Source organism: Papio anubis, chromosome 17, assembly GCF_008728515.1.
Source record: "Papio anubis isolate 15944 chromosome 17, Panubis1.0, whole genome shotgun sequence".
NCBI lineage: Eukaryota > Metazoa > Chordata > Mammalia > Primates > Cercopithecidae > Papio > Papio anubis.
In genome coordinates, this window is record NC_044992.1 from 5,922,900 (window position 1) to 5,946,578 (window position 23,679).

Consider the following 23,679-nt stretch of genomic DNA (forward strand, 5'->3'; position numbering starts at 1 on the left):
AACCTCCTCCCCCTTCCTCCTTCACATTGGCTAGATAATACAGCTTTTTTTTTTACCTTGCCTACTTGCCTCATCTCTGGCGCCTGCTCTAGTGGTCGCATAAAACAAATCACTGGGCATGGTGTCAGGTGCCTGTAATCCCAGCAACTCAGGAGGCTAAGGCAGGAGAATCGCTTGAACCCGGGAGGCAGAGGATGCAGTGAGCCAAGATTGCACCACTGCACTCCAGCCTGGGCGACAAGAGTGAAACTTTGTCTCAGAAAAAAAGAAAAGAATAGAAAATGCCAAGGAAGACTTTCCAAAGTGCCGGAGGCCCCTGAGGCTCAGGCCCAGGGAAGGATGCCCCGGCCTTGGTCGAAGGATGGGTAAAGGGTCAGGCAATATTTCAACAGAGAAAGTGACATTGGCATCAATGGGGCCTCGTGACCACCTCCAGGGATGGTTCTCAGCCACTATCCCCCGGAACTTCCCATCCTTCGGGTGGCAAGCCTGACAGTTAGCAAAAAGACCCACCTTTCCGCAGCCTCACCTGGGACCACGGTAAGCCACAGTCCCAGTCTGCATGGGTCTAGGGGAGCTGCCCAGCCACAGGATGCTCAGTGCAAAAGCCAGGAGCATCCTAAGCAAACTGGGGCTGGTTTGTCCCCCTGCATGCAGCCTCGCTCTGCTCCCCGGGGCCTGCCTGCAGGAGATTCACAAGGAAAACAGTGCCAGCTCCTCACCCGGCAGTGCCTCCACCCCTTGCAAGTGACACAGAATCAGGGCTCTGTCCCCTTCTTCACCCGGCAGCTCCCTAAGAGCCCTCCCTGTATGCCCGGGTCACTCAAAGGGTTTAGGAGCTGCCACACCCCCTCACCTTACCCTGGAGGAGGTGTGGGCCCCACAGCCCCCAGGCTCTGCTTACTGTCCAGGTTCCAGTCACCTTCCTCATCCTCACCTCAACAGCCTCCTCTGCGGTGTCTGCTTTCCCGTCCTGTCCCCCTCGCCCACTCCCCACAATGGCAGGTCAGCCTCTGTGAATACAGGTCTGATCAGGCCACTCTCCAGCTAACAGCCTGCCCTGGTTTCCCATTGCTCTCAGGAAAGCAACCAGAATCCTCATGATGCCACCTCGGCCTTTGCAGCCACGAACCTTCTTGAAACAAGCATCCTGCCCTTTGCTTCTATCACTTCCAGTCTATCCATTTCCCAGAGAGGCCATCCCAGTGCTCAGGCCGGCGGGGAGGGGGGGCCCATTTCACGCTCCCCCAGTGCCCTGGGCCTTCCCACAGAGCCCTCATCGCACCTGCAATGGTGGGAACGATGGTGGCTGTGGCTTTCTTCAACGCACCAAGACGATGATTAATGACCCTCAGAGGAAGACCATCAGGATCACACCTCTGGTTGAACCCATGGGCTCATGGGCCCTTGCAGTGAGAGAACACACATTATGGCAACTGTGCGCGTCCCAGTAAGAGAGTGCCAGAAAGAACCTATCATCGGTTTGGGCTGATGTTATATGGCCTGAGAGAGAGGGTAAGGGAGCAGGGCTTTGCTCTGGGTGGAATGCTGTCAAGAAGGAGGGATAACTGATTGGAGAGCTTAATCAATCTCATCCAGCTGGAGGACGACCAGCCCACAGCTGAAGCTGCCACCAGCAAAGTAGTCTATTAGTGTCCCCATCTGCGCTATAAGATGTTGAATTAGACGATTTCTGAAGGCCCTTGCGCTTGTAAGAATCGAGGCATGTTTTTCAGAGAGAAACGGACTCATTGAGCCAATATTTCTGAGCCCCCGGAATGGGTCGGGCATACTTCTAGCTGCTGAGGATACAGCAGTGAACACAGCAGGCAAAATCCTCTGCCCTCCAGAGACTGTCACACTCTGTAAGAGCTGCCAGCCCCAAGGCTGCTGAGAAAAGACAAATGCTCCCCTACATCTTCAAATGATATTTTTACTGGTGGCAAGAGGAAAGGCGAGATTCTTTGTTCATCAGATTCTCGCACTAATGAGAATACCTGAAGTAATGGAGCAATTGTAATTAGGCCAGGAACTCTGCAGACTCGAAACTACTGTAAATAAGAATGCAGGTTTACCTAACCTTTCCATTAAAACCTCAAGCGGGAGAGGAATGGAGAGAGGCTGAGCAGGAAGCAGCCCCCTATCCCAAGCACTCAGAGGTAGTCAAAGTGACGCCTCACTCATGGACCCTTCCATCAAGGTGAAATTCAAGACGGACGCTCCAGGTACAAAACTTGGCAAGCCCAGGGAGGAAGATTAAAAACCCACATGCAGGCCGGGCGCAGTGGCTCACGCCTGTAATCCCAGCACTCTGGGAGGCCGAGGCAGGCGGATCATGAGGTCGGGAGATTGAGGCCATCCTGGCTAACACAGTGAAACCCCGTCTCTACTAAAAATACAAAAAATGAGCCAGGCGTAGTGGCAGGCACCTGTAGTCCCAGCTACTCAGGAGGCTGAGGCAGGAGAATGGCGTGAACCCGGGAGGCGGAGCTTGCAGTGAGCTGAGATCGTGCCACTACACTCCAGCCTGGGGGAAAGAGCGAGACTCCATCTCAAATAAATAAATAAATAAATAAACCCGCATGCAGATGTCGGCTGTCAGGGCCATCACACCCAGACTGCCCCAGTGTCCTCACAGGCAGCTGACATGGTGAGAATCTGTTTTTGGGGGGAAATCGGGACACGGGTAAGGCTCAGGCAGACCCTCCATCCTAAGCTCCCTCTACCCTAAACTACTGTTCAGATCCTATAGAAACAAAGGCCTTGCAGAAAACTGAAAGTTTACTCACCGTGCAGCTCAAGCAGCGCAAGAGTGGCCTGTGACGTGGAGGTAGGTGGCGTCCTAGAGAGACGGTCAGAGCAGCACTACAACAGACTGTGGACTCCATCACAAAGACAACTTGTCACCTGGTCCCCAGCTGCTCTTCCACACAAACACCATGCCCTGTGGTGGCTGTGGAACCTCCCCTCTCCACTGTTAAAACACACCATTGGCCGGGCACAGTGGCTCACGCCTGTAATCCCAGCACTTTGGGAAGCCACGGCGGGTGGATCACGAGGTCAAGAGATTGAGACCATCCTGGCTAACATGGTGAAACCCCGTCTCTACTGAAAATACAAAAATTAGCTGGGCATGGTGGTGGGTGCCTGTAGTCCCAGCTACTCAGGAGGCTGAGGCAGGAGAATCGTTTGAACCCAGGAGGCAGAGGTTGCAGTGAGCCCAGATCACACAACTTCCGGACGCAGGCCCTTAGACATCACTTCCGGTTAGACCTTCTCCCAGCAGGTGGCTTTGCCGTGGAGGGCATCAACTGAGGCGGTGGGAGGCAGCCGTGCCCCAGGGGCTGGAAAATGCCAGCTCTAATACCCATTTGTGGCATCTGGGCATAAGTTCAAATTCTGCCCACACCCCTGAGGAGCTGGAGACAGCGTGTGTGTTCTCAGTCTCCTCAGCTCTCCTCTACTCCCTGCATCCTGGTGGAGATGTGATACCTGCTCAGGCAGGGTCTTGGCAGCCAATGGGTGGCTTATGCAAATGGGGTAGCCACAGAGGCAGAATGAAGATATGGGAGGGATTGAGGAAAAAGCAAGCAATGGGGGGAGCCAGCGAGGACGAGCGGGAGTGGGAAACCATTGCTGTGCTGAGGCTGCAGGACCTGGGGCAGGCACTGCTTGGAGACCAGTGAGAGCCGTGGCCCGGGACACCTGCTGTGACCACAGGTAAAGAGCACAACCCTGGCCAGACTGCAGCCCAGCAAGGAGGGAATCAGAAAAGCAAATGGCCCAGCACCCTCCCCTCGCAAGCAGGTCTCCTGCTGCTGCGTCCTGCTGGCCAAACCCAACGGGAGGGCAGAGGGCATGGGAGCCAGGACATCTGTAGGCTGAGCCTGCAGGGCACAGACCAGCAAGGCAGAGGACAGATCGGAGACCCACAGAGACTAAGCAGCAGTGGAGGGCTGTATAATGCACCCTCTGAAAGACGCCCACATTTGAATCACCAGAGCCTGTGGATAGGTTACTTTTTTTTTTTTTTTTTTGAGACAGAGTCTTGCTTCTTCACCCAGGCTGGAGTGCAATGGCACAATCTCCACTCACTGCAACCTCCGCTTCCCGGGTTCAAGCAATTCCCCTGCCTCAGCCTCCCCAGTAGCTGGAATTACAGGCATGTGCCACCACCCCCGGCTAATTTTTCTATTTTTAGTAGAGATGGGGTTTCACCATGTTGGTCAGGCTGGTCTCGATTTCCTGACCTCAGGTGATCTGCCCGCCTCGGTCTCCCAAAGTGCTGGGATTACAGACGTCAGCCACCATGCCCGGCAGGTTACTTTCTAAAGCAAAGGAATGTTGCAGCTGTGATTACATTAAGCTCCTTGAGGTGGGGAGGTGAGCCTGGATTACCCGGCAGGTGTGGGCAATGTAAGCACAAGGGTCCTTATCAGAGGGAGACGGGAGGGTGAGGGACCAGCAGAAGTCTCGTGATGATGGAAGCAGAGGGATGCAGAGTGGAAGATGCTCCATTGCTGCCTTTGAAGGGGCCACAAGGTGAGGAATACAAGCAGCCTCTAAAAGCTAAACAGGCGGGAAAAAAAATGGATTCTCCCATCCGGCCTCCGGAAAGAACACGGCCCTGCCCACCCGTTTTAGAATCCCTGGCCTCTGGAACTATAAGAGAATACGTGTGTGTTGTTTTAAGCCATTAAGTCTGTGGCATTTGCTGCAGCCACCATGGGAAACTATTACCCCTGCACAATGCCCAGGGAGGGAGGTGTCCCTCGGGCCACTCAGCCCCTTACTGCCGACCCAAATGACTCTCTGGTCTCAGGGTGTCTGTCAACTCCAGAGGTCAGTATGGTGGCTCCCAACTGGGAGCAAATGCCTTGGTTTGATTAACTAGTAACGATTCCTGAAGACATGCCAGGCCAAAGGGGGCTGCAGAACCCACACAAGCTTGTCTCATGCTGACCCTTGCAACTGCCCCCAGACAAAGGCTATTGGCATGCCCCTGATTGCTGCCTGATATAAGTATCACATTTTCTCCTTTTTTTAAAAAAATGCATCATGCCCACATATGAAGCATCCAGTGAAGGAGGCAGCACAGTGCAGGAAAAAAGAAAAGAAAAGAAAAGAAAAGAAAGCCCCATCCCAGACTCCTGGAAACCTGATGCTAATTCTGGAGCTACTGGCCCTCTCTAAGCCTCAGTTTCCCCATCTGTACAAGGGGTTGGGACTGAGTTGCCTCCAAGGACCTAGTTTGCTGGCAGCCTCATTCCATAGTTCTAAATGCCGCCTTCCCTGTCACCAGCTTGCCTGACCTGGTGATCTGCAGGGGTCAGGGATGGTCGGGCCTGATGGAGAACCGCCACATCCGAAGCCCGAAGCGGCCATCTCCTGTCCTGGGGACCCGTCTGCTTGTTCTCTGCTGCCCCCTGCTGGCAACTTGAAAACAAAGCCTTCCCGCTGGATCTCAGGAAAAGAAGCCCCTAATCCTTTCATTCCTTCCATGCCATGGTTTTAATTGACCCTGTTTTTAATTCTTCTGGCAGTTTTCTCTGTTTCTAAGCAATGTTTAAATCAGTTTCTCCCCCTGTCGATTTTACCCCAAGTCAATGACAAATGAGGATTTGATGCTCTGATCCTTTCTCATCCCTGGTACATACCCCTCCTTGTCTCCCCATTTGTGATAGTTAGATTTGGGGGTCATCTCTTGGTTATTTTTGTAACTTTATGCAGGACACTTAGAACTCTCTAGAATCCCACTGACTTTAGTGGTCCTTGACACCCAGGCAGGGAACAAGTGGCCTGGTCACTTCTGGTTCCATTAACCAGGATTGTGGTGTCACTTTTTAAAATTTAAAATTAATTTTTGAAATCAAAGACACGCCCATGGTAAAAAAAAAAAAAAGAAAGAAAAAAAAAATCCAAAGGGCACAGAAGAGCTTATGAATAAAAGTGGATTTCTCCCCTACCCCTGGAAAGAGAGGCCCTGAAACCTATTGCAACTGCCCACCCAGACCTGGCCAGCCACGCCCTTCCTTTAGGCTGGTTTTCACAGAGCAGAAGGAAACCCATGCAGCAGCCAGAGCCCTGGGTGGGAGGCTGTCTGCGCCTCTCCCCGTGTCTGCCGCCCACCTCCTCTGCACTAGGAAGATGGGGTATGGGATGTGGCAGTTTCTGAACAGTGGTTCTACTGGCCCAGCCTCTGCCTTTGGAGGATCGTAACAATAGGACAAGGGTCCCTGGGCACCCTCTCTCCAGGGTATCTCCCACCACATGCTATGGGTTTCCTAATCCCGATCCCCTTTTTCCTGTTTTCAGACATCCAGAGGCATCAGAAGGGGAGCTGTCCACACAGGATGAGCCAGACAGGACCAAGCCAGAAGGTAGGCTGCATCCGGGCCTCCGTCCTGCCAGGGAGCCCACAGGCCACGTTCTCACCACCAATGGGGGCGGGGGGGCCTCGCTGCTCGTTGTCCCCAAGAGAAAGGGTAGCTGGTAGGACAGTTACATTCAGACAATGGACAGGGCAAGGGAGACTGGGAAGTCTGCGGGCCACAGTCCCTGACCCCCAAATAATGCCTCTTGCCAGGCCCCTCATCTGTTTCTGAGCCACACTCGACTCTGACTGCCCAGACAACATCCAGGCCTTTCCCCACAGGCAGTGCCACCAGGAGGTAGCAGTGGAGGTCCCTTGGCTCTCTGGCCCCAGCCTCCCTCCCTGTTCCACCTTCTGCAGCTCCAGGGACTCGCTATGGCCTCAAGACACTCCTGCCTTGCTCCCTGTACAGGCCATAACATCCCCTTCCTCTGACCTCTTCTGAAACCTCCTTGCTCACATGGTTCCTTTATACTATGTGGCCCACTGGACCACTGAGCCTAATCATCCAAAAATTGAAACCCCTTTTCTTCAAGAGCAGGAAGGCTTACACATCAAACCTTCTAGTACTGCAAGAAAAAAGGAAGAAGAGGCCAGGCACAGTGGCTCACGCCTGTAATCCCAATACTTTGGGAGGCCGATGTGGGCAGATCATCAGAGGTCAGGAGTTCGAGAACAGCTGGCCAACATGGTAAAACCCTGTCTCTACTAAAAATACAAAAAATCAGCCAGGCACAGTGGCGCACACCTGTAATCCCAGCTACTCAGGAGGCTGAGGCACGAGAATCGCTTGAATCTGGGAGGTGAAGGTTGCAGTGAGCCGAGATCATGCCACTGCACTCCAGCCTGGGCAACAGAGTGAGACTCCATCTCAAAAAAAAGAAAAAAAAAGAAAAAGAAAAAAGGAAGAGGAGAAGCAGAGAAGAAAAAGATAAAACACTGCCATATTAAAATATACATTATCGCTCTAGATGCCAGAAATACCCTCATTCTGGTGTCCCAGGGGTCAGGAAATTGGAACCACAGAGAAAGCAATGCAGTGGAAGCATTGCGCAGGGCCCGGCGGGGAAGCACGCCTACACGGCCACAATCATGCAAATGCTGTTTATTGATTTTCGGGTTGTAGAGTCCACCTATGGACAAAGCACAGAAGACTTAGTTTTGCTTACAGAACAGAAGGTAGATGTTAACAACAGGGATGATGGAAAAGTAAGGTACATCAGAACTTTAGGGATACAGTTAGCGCTGGGGGAACCACTGCTGGGTGGAGACAAGCTTTGGGGCAGAAGAGAAGCCCAGGAAGGCCCTGGCAGTTGACTACGTGGCCCTGGGCCGGATACTCCGTTGCCCCCCTGCCCTACCCCGCATACCTGGGTGGTGCTAGAGGATGTCGCTGGTGTGATAGCACCTCCTCGTACTCGTCCTTCTTTAGGGAAGACTAAGAGGAGGGAGAGAGTTGGAAGGGGAAGGTCCCAACGCTGCCATGCTCATCAGACACAGAAGGAAGTCACCAGACTGAGGTAGGCGGTGGGGCTTGGACACCGTACTAACTTGAAGATGAGCTAAAACAGGGACGAGTGGAAGCAGCTTTTCCTAAGACACGCCCCCCAGGGTGCCACGTCAGTTTACCATTGCCATGGCAACACCCTGGCATACCGCCCTTTTCCGTGGCAAAGACCTCAGGACCCAGAAGTTACTACCCCTTCCCTAGAAAGTTTTGTATGCGCCGCTCCTTAATCTACATGTAATTAAAAGTGGGTGTAAATCTGACTGCAGAACTGCCCTGAGCTGCTGCTGCTCCCTGCCTATGGGGTAGCCCTGCTCTGCAGGGCAGTCACAGAGTTGCAACACTGCAGCTTCAATACAGCTGTTTTGGTTTTGTTCCTTGGTTTGTTTTGTTTGTTGTTGTTGTTTCGTTGTTGGTTTTTTTGTTTGTTTTTTCTAGATGAAGTTTTACTCTCATTGCCCAGGCTGGAGTGCGGTGGCGCAATCTCAGTTCACTGCAACCTCCGCCTCCCAGGTTCAAGCGATTCTGCTGCCTCAGCCTCCCAAGTAGCTGGGATTATAGACGCCTGCCACCACACCCAGCTAGTTTTTTTGTATTTTTAGTAGAGACGGAATTTCACCATGTTGGCCAGGCTGGTCTGGAACTCCTGACCTCAGGTGATCCACCCACCTCGGCCTCCCAAAGTGCTGGGATTATAGGCGTGAGCCACTGTGCCCGGCCACAGCTGTTTTCTTCTACCCTACCACTGGTGCTTGCCTTTGAAATCTTTCCTGGGGGAAGCCAAGGACCCTCTCAGGCTAAGCTCCAGTTTCGGGGCTTGCCCACCCTACATCAAGACCCACTAAAATCAGTGGGATTCTAGAGAGTTCTAAGTGTCCTGCATAAAGTAACAAAAATAACCAAGAGATGACCCCCAAATCTAACTATCACAGATGGGGAGACAGGGAGGGGTACCAGGGATGAGAAAGGATCAGAGCATCAAATCCTCATTTGTCATTGACATGGAGTAAAATCGATGGGTGGAGAAACTGATTTAAACAGATTACTTGGAAATAGAGAAAACCACCAGAAGAATTAAAAACAGGGTCAATTAAAACCATGGCATGGAAGGAATGGAAGGGGTAGGGGAGAAAACCACTTTATTCATGAGCTCTTCTGTGCGTTTTGGATTTTTTTTTTTTTTTTTACCATGGGCGTGTCTGACTTTGATTTCAAAAATTAATTTTAAATTTTAAAAAGTGACACCACGATCCTGGCCAGTGGAACCAGAAGTGACCAGGCCACTTGCTCCCTGCCTAGGTGTCAGGCTGACTGTGGGTCTCAGGGGGGTCAGTGCTGCAGTGAGTGCCCTGGGGACAGGGGGAGCTCTGCGGGTGGCTCTGCAGGTGGCCCTGTGGACAGCTCCGCAGGTGGTGCTGTGTGGGGCTCTGCCGGTGGCTCTGTGGGAGGCTGCGTGGCTCCCTGGCTCAGCATGTTCCGGCAGCGCAGCCGCTCCTCCTCCTGCTTCTCTGCCATGCGGTTCTCCAGCAGCCTCAGCTCCCTGCGCACCGCCTTCTGCATGGATGGCTCCAGCTCCAGCACTTTCTGGAGGTCCGCCTTGGCCTCGGCCTCATTCCACACCTCTGCGTGAGCCCGGGCACGCACATAGTAGGCCTTCACGATGCCTGTGGGGAGCAGGGAGCATCTAGCCGCAGCTCCCTGCCCAGCCTCAGAGGCAGCCCCTGCCCAGCTGGGACTCACCAGCCTCCAAGACCCTTAGCCCCGCCACGATCCTTAACCTCTCTGTACCTCCCATCCCTCAGTTTCCTCAACTGTAAGATGGAGATGATGATCATAATGGCAGTACCTCCTTCTCTCCTTTTCAAGGCCCTGTGACTAATTTTATATTCATAACTTTTATTTTTCTTACAGATGCTCCCTAAATGAGATAACCTTCAGTCCCTTTCCCTGCACCTCCCCCACATGGTGATTATGAGGATTACAAGGATTAAATGAGATAATAAACGCAGAGGACTTGAGCCCGATGCACGCGCCAGGGCCTGGGTGGTGTTACCGTGAGCACTATTCGAGCGGTAAGTCAATACTAGTAGTACTGGAGGTGCCATATCCTCGCAACACCTGTACTAGTACCGGCATAATATTTTTTTCTATATTGATTGCCCCTCTTTTTTAAAAGCCTGTTTACCGTTCCACTGAAAACACAAGCTTGGTGAGCTTCCTGGGTAAGTGTTCAAACACACATTAAAATAAAGGGCCCCCCACGCCAAGCACTGCCCATCCATCACCCACGATTCAATTACACACTCGGGGAAACCCGGCTGGCTGGAGACAAGGTTCGGTGCCCTGGTGGGGTGGAAAGAAAAGTCCAGGAAGGCTATGGCAGGTGTCTCCGTGGCCCTGAGCCGGGCACCCCCTCGCTGCCCGCCCCTGCAGCCCCACACACCTGGGTGGTGCCGGAGAATGTCACTGGTGTGCTCCAGCACCTCGTAATACTCCTCCTTCTTCAGCAGGCACTGGCAGTAGTTGAGGGTCAGGGTGTTGATCATCTTCTCCAGCTTCAGCCACTGCACCTCCCATGGCTTCTCCTGCCCAGGGAGAAGGTCAGCCATGACCTCACGCGGCTGCCCAACCCCCGCCCCACCCTCGCCGGCGCTGGGCAGGTCCCCCAGAGTCAGCCCCACTTCCCACCCATGGCCAGCGGCCTCTGACCTTGGTCTGCAGGTTCCTTAGGCAGATGATGGCCTCCTGGTACTTGGAAGAGGCCTCCTCGTAGCGGCCCAGCTTGAAGAGCCGATTTCCCTCTCCGTGGAGGACGGGCACCACCTTCATCTTCTCATGATTGCTCAGGTTCCAGGTCTCCCTCTGGTAATCACTCGGGGCGTCAACCTGGCCCCAGAGCTGCAGGTCAGTGAGGCAGGGACCCCAGGGGCCTGTACCCCATCAGGGACCCGAAAGACTGGACCTTGGCACAGCTCCCTGAAGTCATGCTTGCTGGTCAAGTGCATACAGACAAGGGAAAGAAGCAAAAATGCCAAAAAAACCCTGCCCTAAATCCATGCCTTTGTGCAAACTAGGGAAAGGTGCCTGTTCATCAAGACACTTCACTTCTAATATTCAGAAAATTGTCGTGAATACTCATTTTGTTAGAACAATACACTATTGCCATCTGCTGGAAACTTGTCATTATAGAAATACCGATGTACGATGAGCATAATGAGCACCTTGGAGGAGAGGCCGGTGCACCTCGTGCAGTGCACAGACCACGCAACTGTGACAGCAAGCCTGTAAAGGCTCTTGGTTGACACAGTTCTTATTTTTATTCACTCACATAGCTCTCAGGCTGAGCCTCAGTCTTGGCCATAAGCTGAATCCCAACCTGACCTTGACCCTGGCCCTAACCCTCTCTCACCAACCCGCAAACACGCGCTGTCAATCACTCTGGGGCTCTGGGTGGGAGGATATGGGGAGTTCCATGCAGCTTCTCCTGCTACTAGAGAACCAAGTCTGAACCCACAAACCACAGGAACCGAGGAGGTTATCATCTCCAACTCTCGAAAATGAAAGTGGAAGTAGATAACAAATAGAAGTAAAATGCCTCCAAAATGAAAACAAATCACATTTTTAAAAAGTGGTTCCAAGCAGACTTTTTTTTTTTTTTTTTTTTTTTTGAGATGGAGTCTCGCTCTGTCACCCAGGTTGAAATGCACTGACATGATCTCGGCTCACTGCAACCTCCGCTTCCCAGGTTCAAGCCATTCTCATGCCTCAAATTCCCGAGTAGCTGGGATTACAGGCGTGCACCACCACACCCGGTTAATTTTTGTGTTTTCAGTAGAGACGGGGTTTTACCATGTTGGCCAGACTGGTCTTGAACTCCTGACCTCAGGTGATCCAACCCCCTCGGCCTCCCAAAGTGCTGGGATTACAGGCGTGAGCCACCACGCCCAGCACCAACTGGACCTTTCTTGTGGAAAAATCAGAGGACTGTCGTTTCACATTCGTATTGTCCCCTGGCTTATGAACCCTTTCTTGTTCTCTAAAGAGAAACAGGGCACTGTCCAGTGGCCAGTGGGGTGGGGGTGCCCGTGATGCCCGCTGTCCCTCTCTGGTGCTGGCACAGCCCTCCAGCCCTGCCTACCCCGAGCCCCACCTGCAGCAGCTCGATCACAAAGATCAGAGGCTGAGGCTCCTTCTGCAGCTCGTCCAGGTCCTCGTAGCCCAGCGTGTGGTAGGCGAACATGTTGGCCAGCCCGCATGTGTGCACATGCCACTCCGTGGGGTCCTTGCCCTGGGCCATTTGCCGCAGGCTCCGGGACAGGATGGGGTAGACCCCCGTGTGCTGTGGGGAGAAACAGATGGATGGCATCTGGGCTACCTGCTCAGAGCTAGGTGGGCCACAAAAGGCCTCCACTCAGAGCCCCTCCTGGCAGGAATCCTGCTCCCTCACTATGCCACTAATACTAACTGTGGTTAACTGTGTGCCAGGCAAAGCACTTCACACTGTTATGAGCCTCTTCAATCCTTACGACAATTCAAGAGAAGCATCATTATCCCCATTTTACAGATGGGGAAACTACAGCCCAGAGAGGCAAAGCAACTTGCTTAAGGTCACACAGCTAGGAAATGACGCAGCCAGGATTCAAACCTGGCTCCAGAGGCCATATGCTCTTAGCCTCCGGCTGCCTCTTCTGGCCCGTGTGGTCCACTGTAACACATCTCTGCCCCAAGGAAACCCTGAGCTCCGCAAAGCCTATGATTCGCAGGAAGGGCAGTGTGGGGCAGTGGAAGGAGCAGGACTCCAGGGTCCAAGAGAGTCACTTTGGTCTCCTGGCAGTGCTGCAGGCTAGCAGTGACCCCAGGTCTCCACACTTCTCTGAACCCCAGTTCCCTGGGTTGCTCCTGTCCAGTATTAGGGCTGCTGTAGGGATTAAATGAGACAGTGCAGATATAGGTCTGGCTTATCACAGCTTCAGCCAGCACGGGAGCTGAGTTTGCCACCCTTGGGATGAAGGAGGGCTGGGAAAATCAGCCGTGCAGCCTCAGCGAGGCCCGCTGTATGTATGCTGGGCTTCAGTTTCCCCGACTAGGCTCCCTGAGAACCCATCTCCTTGGACCGGCTTCTGAGATGATCCAGCACTGGCTCCACATGCAACATATGACTTGAAGGGGCTGAAACTGTGCAGCGGTTCAGCTCTGCCTCCAGGTCACCAGCACAGAGGCAGAGGCCACCCCGCCCGCCCCACCAGCCAGGATTAGCCCGAAATGCCTTCTGCCTCTTTGTGGAAGAGATGAGCAGATGGCTGTTGAGCCTGTTGGGATTAGAGCTGGACCAAGGGAGGGAGAAGCCCCAGAAACAGCTTGCTGCCAGGGGGGCCACCTCTGGCTCTGACTCAGCAGCCCCCAGCTCGGCACGCCATGGCCCCCAGCAAGCTGAGCTTTTGTGGCCCCAAAGCACACTGCCCTCACTTACTTATGTCGTGGCACTGGCTGCTCTGCATTACAATTGTTTAGATGTCTGCTCCTCCTCCAGAATTCAAGTTCCCTAAGGACTTGGGGCTTTGCTTATTTCATTCCTAACATACAGCACAGGCCAAATCAAGTGCCCAGTGAATGTTTTCTAACTAGATAGATAGATAGATAGATAGATAGATAGATGGATGAATGATAGGAGATAGATAGAAGATGATGGATGCATGCAGTGATGGAAGCCTGAATTATGCATGAAGATTGGTTGAAGGGAAAAATGGATGAATTGATGCCTGGGCAGGTGGGTGGATGGATAAGAGGTGGATGTGCAGGTGAAGAACTAACTCTAAAAGGGGTGTGTGTGTGTGTGTGTGTGTGTGTGCATGTGCACACAATCACGACAGCCATGGGCTGGGGTGAGGAGATGTGGGGGGCATGGAAAACTTGGGAAAACCCGTAGTTACTATGGGAGCAGTGGCTCATGCCTGTAATCCCAGCACTTTGGGAGGTCAAGGTGGGTGGATCACCTGAGGTCAGGAGTTCAAGACCAGCCTGGCCAACGTGGTGAAATCACATCTCTACTAAAAATACAAAAATGGGCCCGGTGTGGTGGCGAGCACCTATAATTCCAGCTATTCAGGAGGCTGAGGCAGGAGAATCACTTGAACCCAGGAGGCAGAGGTTGCAGTGAGCCAAGCCCACACCATTGCACTCCAGCCTGGGCAACAACAGTGAAATTCCATCTCAAAAAAAGAAAAAAAAAATGAAAAAAAAAAACATTTACCAGCCTGTGATATAGGCAATGCACTCATGTGACTATCAACATGGAAAAAGGAACACAGACTCCACAGGAAACAAAGAGCCATGCCCACATCATGGGAACGACAGCAGCTTGTGGTTTTGCAAAAAACAAATCAATCAACTGATCAAGAATTTATTGACAGCTTTCTATGCACTCAGCTGTCATGTGTTAGCAAACGTGTATCCTATGGAGAGGGGACTCTTAGTGGCAGCCAAGCCTTGCCTCACGTATGGCATGAATCAAAGTACAGGACCCCCTCACTCTAAGCAAAGTCAATAGATATATTTTTAAACTAACTGAAATCACAAAGAAGCCAATTTTCTGAAGCCTTGACTTGATAAAAAAAAAATTTAAGATAAAAATATCAAAATGAAGAAAAACACAGGGACTGCTACAAAGGAAAGATGTTCAACAAATATTTGCTACATGAATGAATAAATGAATAACATGTTGAGTGGGACCACCTACTGGCAGAGGATGGTGCTGCAGCCCAGCTATATTAGACACTGCGAGAAACGTGTGCAGGATGAAGAGGGAACCAGGCATCTCACCCAGATCTTTTCCCTTAACTTGTTTGAGCCACTGCAAGTTATTTTCCCTTTTGGAGTCTTAAGTTTCCTCATTAGGAAAAATTCCTCATTTTTCCTAGAAAAAATCTCATATTTTTTCTAGGCTGGGCATGGTGGCTCATGCCTGTAATCCCAGCACTTTGGGAGGCCGAGGCAAGCAGATCACTTGAGGTCAAGAGTTCAAGACCAGTCTGGTCCAACATGATGAAACCCCATCTCTACTAAAAATACAAAAAATAAATATATATATATATATATATATATATATACACACACACACACACACACACACATACACATACGGGTGTGGTGGTGGGCACCTGTAATCCCCAGCTACTCAGGAGGCTGAGGCAGGAGAATAATTTGAACCTGGGAGGCAGGGGTTCCAGTGAGCCAAGATCGTGCCACTACACTCCAGCCTGGGTGACAGAGTGAAACTCCATCTCAGAAAAAAAAAAAATTCTAGCTCAAAATAATAGCTCTCATTTTTAATTGCTCTGTAGTATGATTCACCCTCATATGTTATATCATGTAATCTCCAAAACAACTCCTTAACTTAGGGTTTTGTTTATTTATAAATGAAGGAATAGAGTAGCAGACAGAAGACGGGACTTCCCCAGGTCATGCAACTAATGAACGACAGAACAGAGTTCAAAGCGTCCCCAAAATGCTCATTTAAAAGGTCAGTGGCCTCTGATGAAATAATGAGTCTGGGTATCTGCCACCAATGGTGAAAGTCTACAGGGAGCTTTGGAATAGATGGATCAGGCTGTCAACACCTAAACCCACCAATCACTCTTAACGTCATTGTAAGAAAGACAACCAAGTGTGATGTACTTCTCCCAAAGGGAAGTATATGGTACCATCTATGGCAGACTTCCGAAAACAAGAGAGAGAGAGAGGGAGAGAGAGAGAAGAATCTGAATCTTATCAGGTCCTCTTGACCTCACTTTCAATTTATCAAAAATGTGGGGAATAGAGGAGCATGTTAGACAATTCCATGGCAAAGAAACCAGGAAAATCAGAATGTGGGACTTCTACAGGATAAATGACCCAGTTCCTTCAACATTTCCGTGTCAAGGAAGAAAAGAAGAAAAGGAGGTGGAGCTATAGATGAAAAGGGACTTGAAGGACGCATCAACGAAGCGCTATGCAGGGACTTTGGTTGGTTGTTGATTTAAACAAACCAAACTCATTCATTTATAAAGAATAAAAGAGTCAACCAAAGAAAATTTAACAGTGACTGGATATTAGATGGCTTTAAGGAATTACTGGAGTTTTTAAAAGATTTCATAATGATATCATGGTTAAGTTTTTTTAATATCCTCTTTTTTTTTTTCTTTTTTAGATGGAGTCTTGCTCTGTCACCAGACTGGAGTTCAGTGGCGTGATCTCAGCTCACTGCAACCTCCGCCTTCCGGGTTCAAGTGATTATCCTGCCTCAGCCTCCTGAGTAGCTGGGATTACAGGCGTGCACCACCACACCCGGCTAATTTTTGTATTTTTAGTAGAGATGGGGTTTCACCATGTTGGTCAGGCTGGTCTCGAACTCCTGACTTCGTGATCTGCCCGCCTCGGTCTCCCAAAGTGCCAGGATATCCTCATATTTTAGAGATACAAATTTTAGTATTTACAGATGAAATGATATGGTGTCTGGCATTTGGTTTAACCAGGCAGGACAAGGAAGGGAAGTGGATGGGTTGGGAGATGAAGCAAGACCAGCCACGGGTTGATGGTGGCCGGCACGGGGTGATGGATGCTTGTGAGTTCATTTTTCTTTCTGTTGACTTTTGTATATGTTTGAAAGTTCCCACAAGAAACGTTGCCTAAGAGTCAGTGAGTTTTGCCACAAGGCAAGGAAGCTAACTTATAAGGGTAATTTACGGAGTGCTATAAATAGGAGGGGAAACTTGTAATGTGAGGAGGAGGGCAAAAAAAACAGTGCAATGTGAGGAGGAGGGATTAGACCAAGGCTGGTCTAATCATGCTGTCTAAAATCTCCAGGTCTAATCATGCTGTATAAAAAGCAAGGAGTTGGCCCGGCATGATGGCTCATGCCTATAATTCCAGCACTTTGGGAGGCTGAGACAGTCCGAGGATTGCTTAAGCCCAGGAGTTTAGGACCAGCCTGGCCAACATGGCGAAAGTCTGTCTCTACAAAAAATACAAAAATGAGGTGTGGTGGCGCGCCTTAGTCCCAACTACTTGGAAGGCTGAAGTGGGAGGATCACCTGAGCCCGGGAAGTTGAGGCTGCAGTGAGCCATAATTACGCTACTGCACTCCAGCGTGGGTGACAAAGTGAGACCTTATCTCTCTCTCTCTCTCTCTCTCTCTCTCTCACACACACACACACACACACACACACAAATGTGAGGACTGTGAAGTGGGCCGGCTTACTCCTGCTGAGGATAGCCCTGCTCCCCAGCAGCCAGCCAAGGCATGGGTCACCCCTTCCAGCCCTGTCCCCTCCATCTTCACATGCACAGTGGTGGATAATAAGGTAGCAGGATTGCCTTTGCAGAGCTTCGCTTGAGTCCCAGCTTTCCTGAAACACAGCAGCCCTGCAAAGCGGGTGGGTGAGCCAGAAGAGACTAGTCCCAGGGGACAGGCGCGCAGGGCCGACTTACGATGGTGTCGCACCAGAACTCGGCCACCTCGTGCACCCTCATGGAGGTGAGCAGGATCTCCCAGACCTCGAGCTTGAACATGTTCCCGATGATGATGTGCATGGGCTGGTCCACCTGCCGGCTGTCGTCGATGACCGTGCGCTCCTCATCACATTTCATGGTGCGGAAATGAAAGACCGCCTGGTCACCGAGACGGTGCACTCCGCTCTAGACACACCGCTCAAGGCCCGGCAGAAGCCACCCCCTTGCCACCGACACTCAGGGCTGTCCCCAGGGTCAGCTCACTCAGTTCACCCCATCAGATGCCTCAGACCCCCTGAGCACCTCCACCCTGCCTGCACCCGCCAGGGAGTAGGGACCCACCCCCTCCCTACGGACCCCATTCCACTCCCCACAGTCCTGTGTGTCCGGAAGTCCTTCCTCAAATCAGCCCCGAGTTTTGTTGTTTTTGTTTGTTTGTTTGTTTGTTTTTTGTTTTTTGTTTTTTTGAGACAGAGTCTCACTCCGTTGCCCAGGCCGGAGTGCAGTGGTGTGATCTCGGCTCACTGCAAGCTCCGCCTCCCGGGTTCAAGTGATTCTCCTGCCTCAGTCTCCTGAGTAGCTGAGCTGGGATTACAAGCGCCCAGCACATCCAGCTAATTTTTGTATTTTAGTAGAGACGGAGTTTCACATGTTGGTCAGGCTGGTCTCAAACTCCTGACCTCGTGATCTGCCCATCTTGGCCTCCCAAAGTGCTGGGATTACAGACGTGAGCCACCTCGCCTGGCCAAAGCCAGAGTTCTGTAGCCACAGACGCACCCTTCAGTCCAGGGAAGCCCAACAGACATTTGGGGACAAATACCAAGACCTCTGGGACCCCCTTTCTTCTCAACATTTAGGGCTCCAGAAAATTCTCAAAAGCCCTGCCCCTCGGCCCATGCTAAAGTTGAATCTGCAAAGTACCAGAAATGCCCCGTGACTGGGTAGACGCTGGGAGCTCCCCGGAGGCCCAGGGCTGGGGATGCCTGGCTGTTTTTTGGCAAAGCTGAAAGCTGTTGACAGTGCCTTGCGGCACACCTGGAATATGGAAGGCGGCTGTAGGGAACCCTGTCCGCTCCGGAGGGGCCCCACTCACTCGGGATCCGGTGATGAAGTTTGGGAGCTCGCCCGTGCCTCCGTGCAGAATGGTTTTCTTGACCCCTTCCACGTTCAGGAGCAGAGCGGCATCCATGGCTGCAGGAGGAAAGGCGGTGTCTGGCACAGGCGGGGATAATCTCACCTCCGGGGAAGACACTTAGGCGGCTGAGACTCTGGGATTTGCCCAGCCAGGAGGAGTGTGGGGGAAGGGCAGACGGTGGGGGCCCTGCCCCAGACGCCCCGGCTTCTCATCAGAGCCACTCGGGCCAGGCCTGTGGTCCGCAGGCAGCCTCGCCTCCTATCCCATCCACCGCCCCGTCCAGTGATTCTGGGCCCCTGCCCGACACATGCCAGGGCTGTGCTAGGCTTGGATTTTCTTCCACCCCAAGAAGGAAAAAGGTCCGCTGAGCTTTCTTAAAGAAGACAGGGGGCCGGGCGCGGTGGCTCACGCCTGTATTCCCAGCACTTTGGGAGGCCGAGCGGGCAGATCACGAGGTCAAGAGATCGAGACCATCCTGGCCAACATCGTGAAACCTCGTCTCTACGAAAAATACAAAAATTAGCCAGGCGTGGTGGCAGGCGCCTATAGTTCCAGCTACTCGGGAGGCTGAAGCAGGAGAATCACTTGAACCGGGGAGGCGGAGGTTTCAGTGAGCCAAGATTGCACCACTGCACTCCAGCCTGGCGATGTGGAGAGAGGCCTGGAGGCCAGTGAAGGGGAAAAGGTGGGGAGACCTGGGCTGGGCCCAGACTCTAAGCCCCCGAGGACTCCAGGCCAGCCGGGGTGGCAGCTGCCCTTTGCCATCCAGCCACCTTCCTACTTTCCCTGTTCCCCGTCCCTTCCCCAGGGTCTGCCTTCAGGAGGCCCTGCAATGGTGGCCCAAGGGAAGAGGGAACAGATTTCTGGCTTGGGAGGGAAGGAAGATGGACAACGAAAGGCGTGGTGGGTTTGGGCAAAGTTGAGGCACCCTCCCCAGCCCCGCTCCTGCCTCTCCTGCCAGGTCTGGCTGGGGGCAGGGTGGGTATCCCGTCCCCTTTGGAGCGCCTTAGCCCTGTGCTCTGGGAAGCAGGCAGAGTTTATTCAGGACCTCAGGGACGCCCTTCCGGGCTGGGAAACACAAATGCGAAGACCTGGTGTTTGGCACCACCGCGTGGCCAGTTCAAGCTCCTACACCTCCGCACCCTGAGGGCACTGGACTCACCGCCACAAAACCGTTCTCTTCCTGACACCAGGCTCATTGGTTGCAGGGGGAAGGGGTGCAGGACTCTGCTACAGGAAGAAATGAAAACACTGGACTAAGGAGGCTGAGGTAGGTGGATCACCTGAGGTCAGGAGTTCGAGACCAGCCTGGACAACATGCTGAAACCCCGTCTCTACTAAAAATACAAAAATTACCTGGGCGTGGTGGTGCGTGCCTGTAATCCCAGCTACTCAGGAGGCTGAGGCAGAAGAATCGTTTGAATCCAGGAGGCGGAGGTTGCAGTGAGCCGAGATCACACCACTGCACTCCAGCCTGGGTGACAGAGCGAGACTCCATCTCAAAAAAAAAAAAAAAAAAAACTAGACTAGGCTGGGCGCGGTGGCTCATGTCTGTAATCCCAGGACTTTGGGAGCTAAGGCAGGTTGATCACCTGAGGTCAGGAGTTAGAGACCAGCCTGGCCAACATAATAAATCCCCATCTCTACTCAAATTACAAAACTTAGCTGGGCATGGTGGCAGGCGCCTGTAATCCCAGCTACTCAGGAGGCTGAGGCAGGAGAATCACTTGAACCCAGGAGATGGAGGTTGCTGTGCACTGAGATCATGCGGCTGCACTCCAGCCTGGGCCATAGAGTGAGACTGTGTATCAAAACAAAAAAAGAAAAGAAAAAAGAAAAGAAAAGAAAAAGAAGAACACTGGGGTAAGCCAGACACAGCTGAGTTCAAAGGGCTGACCCTTTCCTATATACTGACCTTATGGCCTTGGAGGTCTCTCGTTCTCTCTCACTGCATTTTCCCAATTGAAATGGGAAGACTGACGTCTCCTTCCTCCCTCTCAGGGGAAGTTGGGAGGGCTGCAGCAGTGAATGGCACCCTGAAATCTAGCACCCCGGAAAGTCTTCCATCCCTGGAAGGTGGAAGGCCGCAGAAAACCTTGCCCTCCTGCCTTCCATCCTTTCTCCAGCCACACGGCAGCCTAGAGAGGTCCGCACGCATAGGTAAAATGGATACTTAGTAAAACTAATACAGGAGGTCTTAAGAAATAATTTTTAGGCAGATAGTAAGGGTAAAGGTTCTCGGTGGAAATTTTCCTGCAATAAAAAACAACCCCCGAAACCATCTCTTTTCTAACAGAAAAGGCCGCTTAAAGGGCCAGGCTGGCAAGCCTCAATATGCAAATGCCGGCAATTAGAAACTGGGTTCACTCATATGGCGATTCCTGCTGTCTTTTCCCTGTCACCAGGTGTACCGAGTGTCATGGTCACCTCCAGATAACAGCATGTGTTCAGAACATCATGGCAACCCACATTTGCATATTAGAGGGCTAAGGTGGGAGGGCCAGGATTTTTGCGGGCTATGTAAATTATACCTGGTCAAACCAATCCCCTGGGCCCTATGGAAATCAGACACCGCCTCCTGAGCCTCTTCGTGTAAGCAGCTACTTCCCACCACTCCACCCTGAGCAAGGGGTTTTCTCTTTGTTCAAATCCCCCTCTTCCCTCTCTCTCTGTATGGGGGAGCTATTCTCTTCTTCCTTCCTTCTTTCTTGCCTATTAAACTTTTTGCTCCTTAAAACCACTCCACGTGTGTCCGAGCCGTTAATCCTATCGGCGCAAGACCAAGAACCCTGGAGTTCCTCCAGTCATCAGAGCTGTATCAAAACTACAAAGGAAAATAAAAGTGTTTATCATAAAAGTCTAAGGAGAGAGGGAGAGCACACTCATCCCTCACAGGTGGCAAGTGTCTGCTTCTGGGATGCTGGCAATGCTCACCCTTGACCTAGGTGATGCTTACATGGGTGTTGGCTTTATAAGTACAGTAAGTCCTCACTTAATGTCCTTTTAGATTCTTGGAAACTGCAGTCTGAAATGAAAGGACATACATCAGGTCCTCAAATAACATCCTTTCAATCAATGTCATCATTTTGTTATAATGTTGATGAGAAAAAAAGGTGGTTTCCTTATATGTCATTTCACTGAAAGTCAGTTTTTTTTTGTTTTTTTTTTGTTTTTTTTCTTGAGATGGAATTTTGCTCTTGTTGCCCAGGCTGGAGTGCAATGGAGTGATCTTGACTCACTGCAACCTCCGCCTCCTGGGCTCAAGTGATTCTCCTGCCTCGGCCTCCCGAGTAGCTGGGATTACAGGTGCTTGCCACCTCGCCAAGCTTTTTTTTTTTTTTTTTTTTAGTGGATACAGGGTTTCATCACGTTGGCCAGGCTGGTCTCGAACTCCTGACCTCAGGTGATCCACCTGCCTTCTTGGCCTCCCAAAGTGCTGGGATTACAGGTGTGAGCCACCACACCCAGGCTAAAGTCAGTTTTCAAACACCTATTGACAGCATTAAGTAAGGACTCACTGTATTCATGACACTAGATTTTATGTCTTAGGCAGTTTTCTATCAGTGATATAATTCACAATGAAAAAGATCCAATTGTGTCTCTTCTCACACTTCTTAAAACTCTCCCACTGTTTCCATTGCTTCCCTTTGTAGAGGGTCAAAGGGCACACACACATTGCAGAGACGTTTAAACAGTAAAACTGATAGATGTAGCCTGTGGTTGATTGGGGGAGGTGGGGGCAAGAAGAAAAGGGGATGTTGAAGCTGATGCCAGGGGTGTTGGTTTCCCGGCTGAGAAGAATGATGATCGTTCCTGGTCTGTGCCTGGGCTTGGGCCACAGGCTACAGACTGATGCCCCAGAAACCCTTTGCCTGCTGTCTTAGTTCATTCTCTGTGATTGTAACTGAACACCACGGAATGCATAATTTATTTTTTTTTTTTTAAAGACATTTGTTTAGCTCATAGTTGTGGAGGCTGGGAAATCCAAGAGCATGGTGTTGGCATCTTGTGAGGGCCTTCTTGCTACATCATAACATGGTGGAAGGCATCACATGGTAAGAGGACAAGAGCATGCACATCAGCTCAGGTCTCCGTTCCTCTTCTTGTAAAGCCTCCAATCCTATCACAGGGTCCTACCCTGATGATGTTACCTAATCCTAATTACCCTCCAAAGGCCCCACCCATAAATATCATCATCATACGAATTTGAGGATTCAGTTTCCAACAAATGAAATTTGGGGGACACATTAAAACTATAGCCGCTCCCAAACCAGTCTCGTCATGGACTTCATTAAAATGCCGCTCTAATAACCTACTGCCCTCTTAACATTCAGCAAAGAGTTGCCACCACCTTCAGGACAAATTTTAAGCTCCTTCTCTGACCTACAGACCCTGTCTCTGGCCACCCCATCCCCTACCCTCAGCCCCTGATCTCAGCCCTACCCTTTTTGTCCAGACTTTCCCCAGTCCTAACACTTGGCAATGCTCCAGACTCCCAACCATTGGCCCACTAGCTCCTTACTTCAAACACCACACATTCAGGGAAGACTACCCTGACCTCCAGCTCCAGTCAATCTCCCCATCCCCCTTATACCCCCTGTCACTTCTCCCTAGCACTGCACATTCATGCTACTTTGCCCAATTGTAATTGTTTACAATAATGTGTTTAATGTCTATGTCTTCCATCAGATTGACAGTTTCAAGAGGTCAAGGAAACTAGTGGAATGTTTGCTCTTGGACAAAGAGCCCCTGGATAGCAGGGCTGGAGCTTCTCCTTTATCCCCCTCCCCAACAGAGGCAAGGGTGATGCTGGGATTCCCTCCCCCTCCAAAAGCCTCCACTAGGAACACGTGACTGGTTTCTCCTCCTTACCAAGAACAGAAGCCCCTGTACTGACCTCTGGACTAGGAACCTGTTTCTCCTGAGCACAGCCTCCTTCCCTCCCTCCAGCCACCACTCCATGCAAGGCAGAAGGGAAAGGCTTCTCATTCAGAAGAAAATGTTTCTTCCTCCTTTACTTGTTGCCATGGAGACTGTTCTTCATTAACCTGACCTGCCAGTTACCATTCTGAGTGAGGGAAGAGGATGGAAAGCTCCAAGCAGGGAGGGCCTCTTTATGCATGCATGCATTCATTGTGTCACCCCTGATACTTAACAAAGCTGTGTGATCTGAGGGTA

The 23,679-nt window shown here is 51.4% G+C and overlaps 1 protein-coding gene and 1 long non-coding RNA gene across 2 annotated transcripts; one reads left to right on the top strand and one right to left on the bottom strand.

The window, feature by feature from the left end:
* The first annotated feature begins 207 nt into the window (after positions 1-207).
* Positions 208-10,327, top strand: LOC103878618. Its single transcript, XR_002517955.2, has 3 exons — positions 208-540; positions 6,316-6,380; positions 9,792-10,327. It is a non-coding gene; the product is annotated as an uncharacterized LOC103878618 (long non-coding RNA).
* AIPL1 (aryl hydrocarbon receptor interacting protein like 1) lies at positions 9,003-18,944 on the bottom strand. The gene is made up of 6 exons (XM_003912191.5): positions 18,460-18,944; positions 17,346-17,525; positions 12,031-12,219; positions 10,590-10,766; positions 10,324-10,465; positions 9,003-9,544 (listed from the first exon to the last, which is right to left on the bottom strand). Exons 1-6 carry the CDS (start codon positions 18,553-18,555, stop codon positions 9,210-9,212), a joined length of 1,119 nt encoding a protein of 372 aa, XP_003912240.3. The 5' UTR covers positions 18,556-18,944; the 3' UTR covers positions 9,003-9,209.
* Between the last annotated feature and the right edge of the window lie 4,735 nt (positions 18,945-23,679).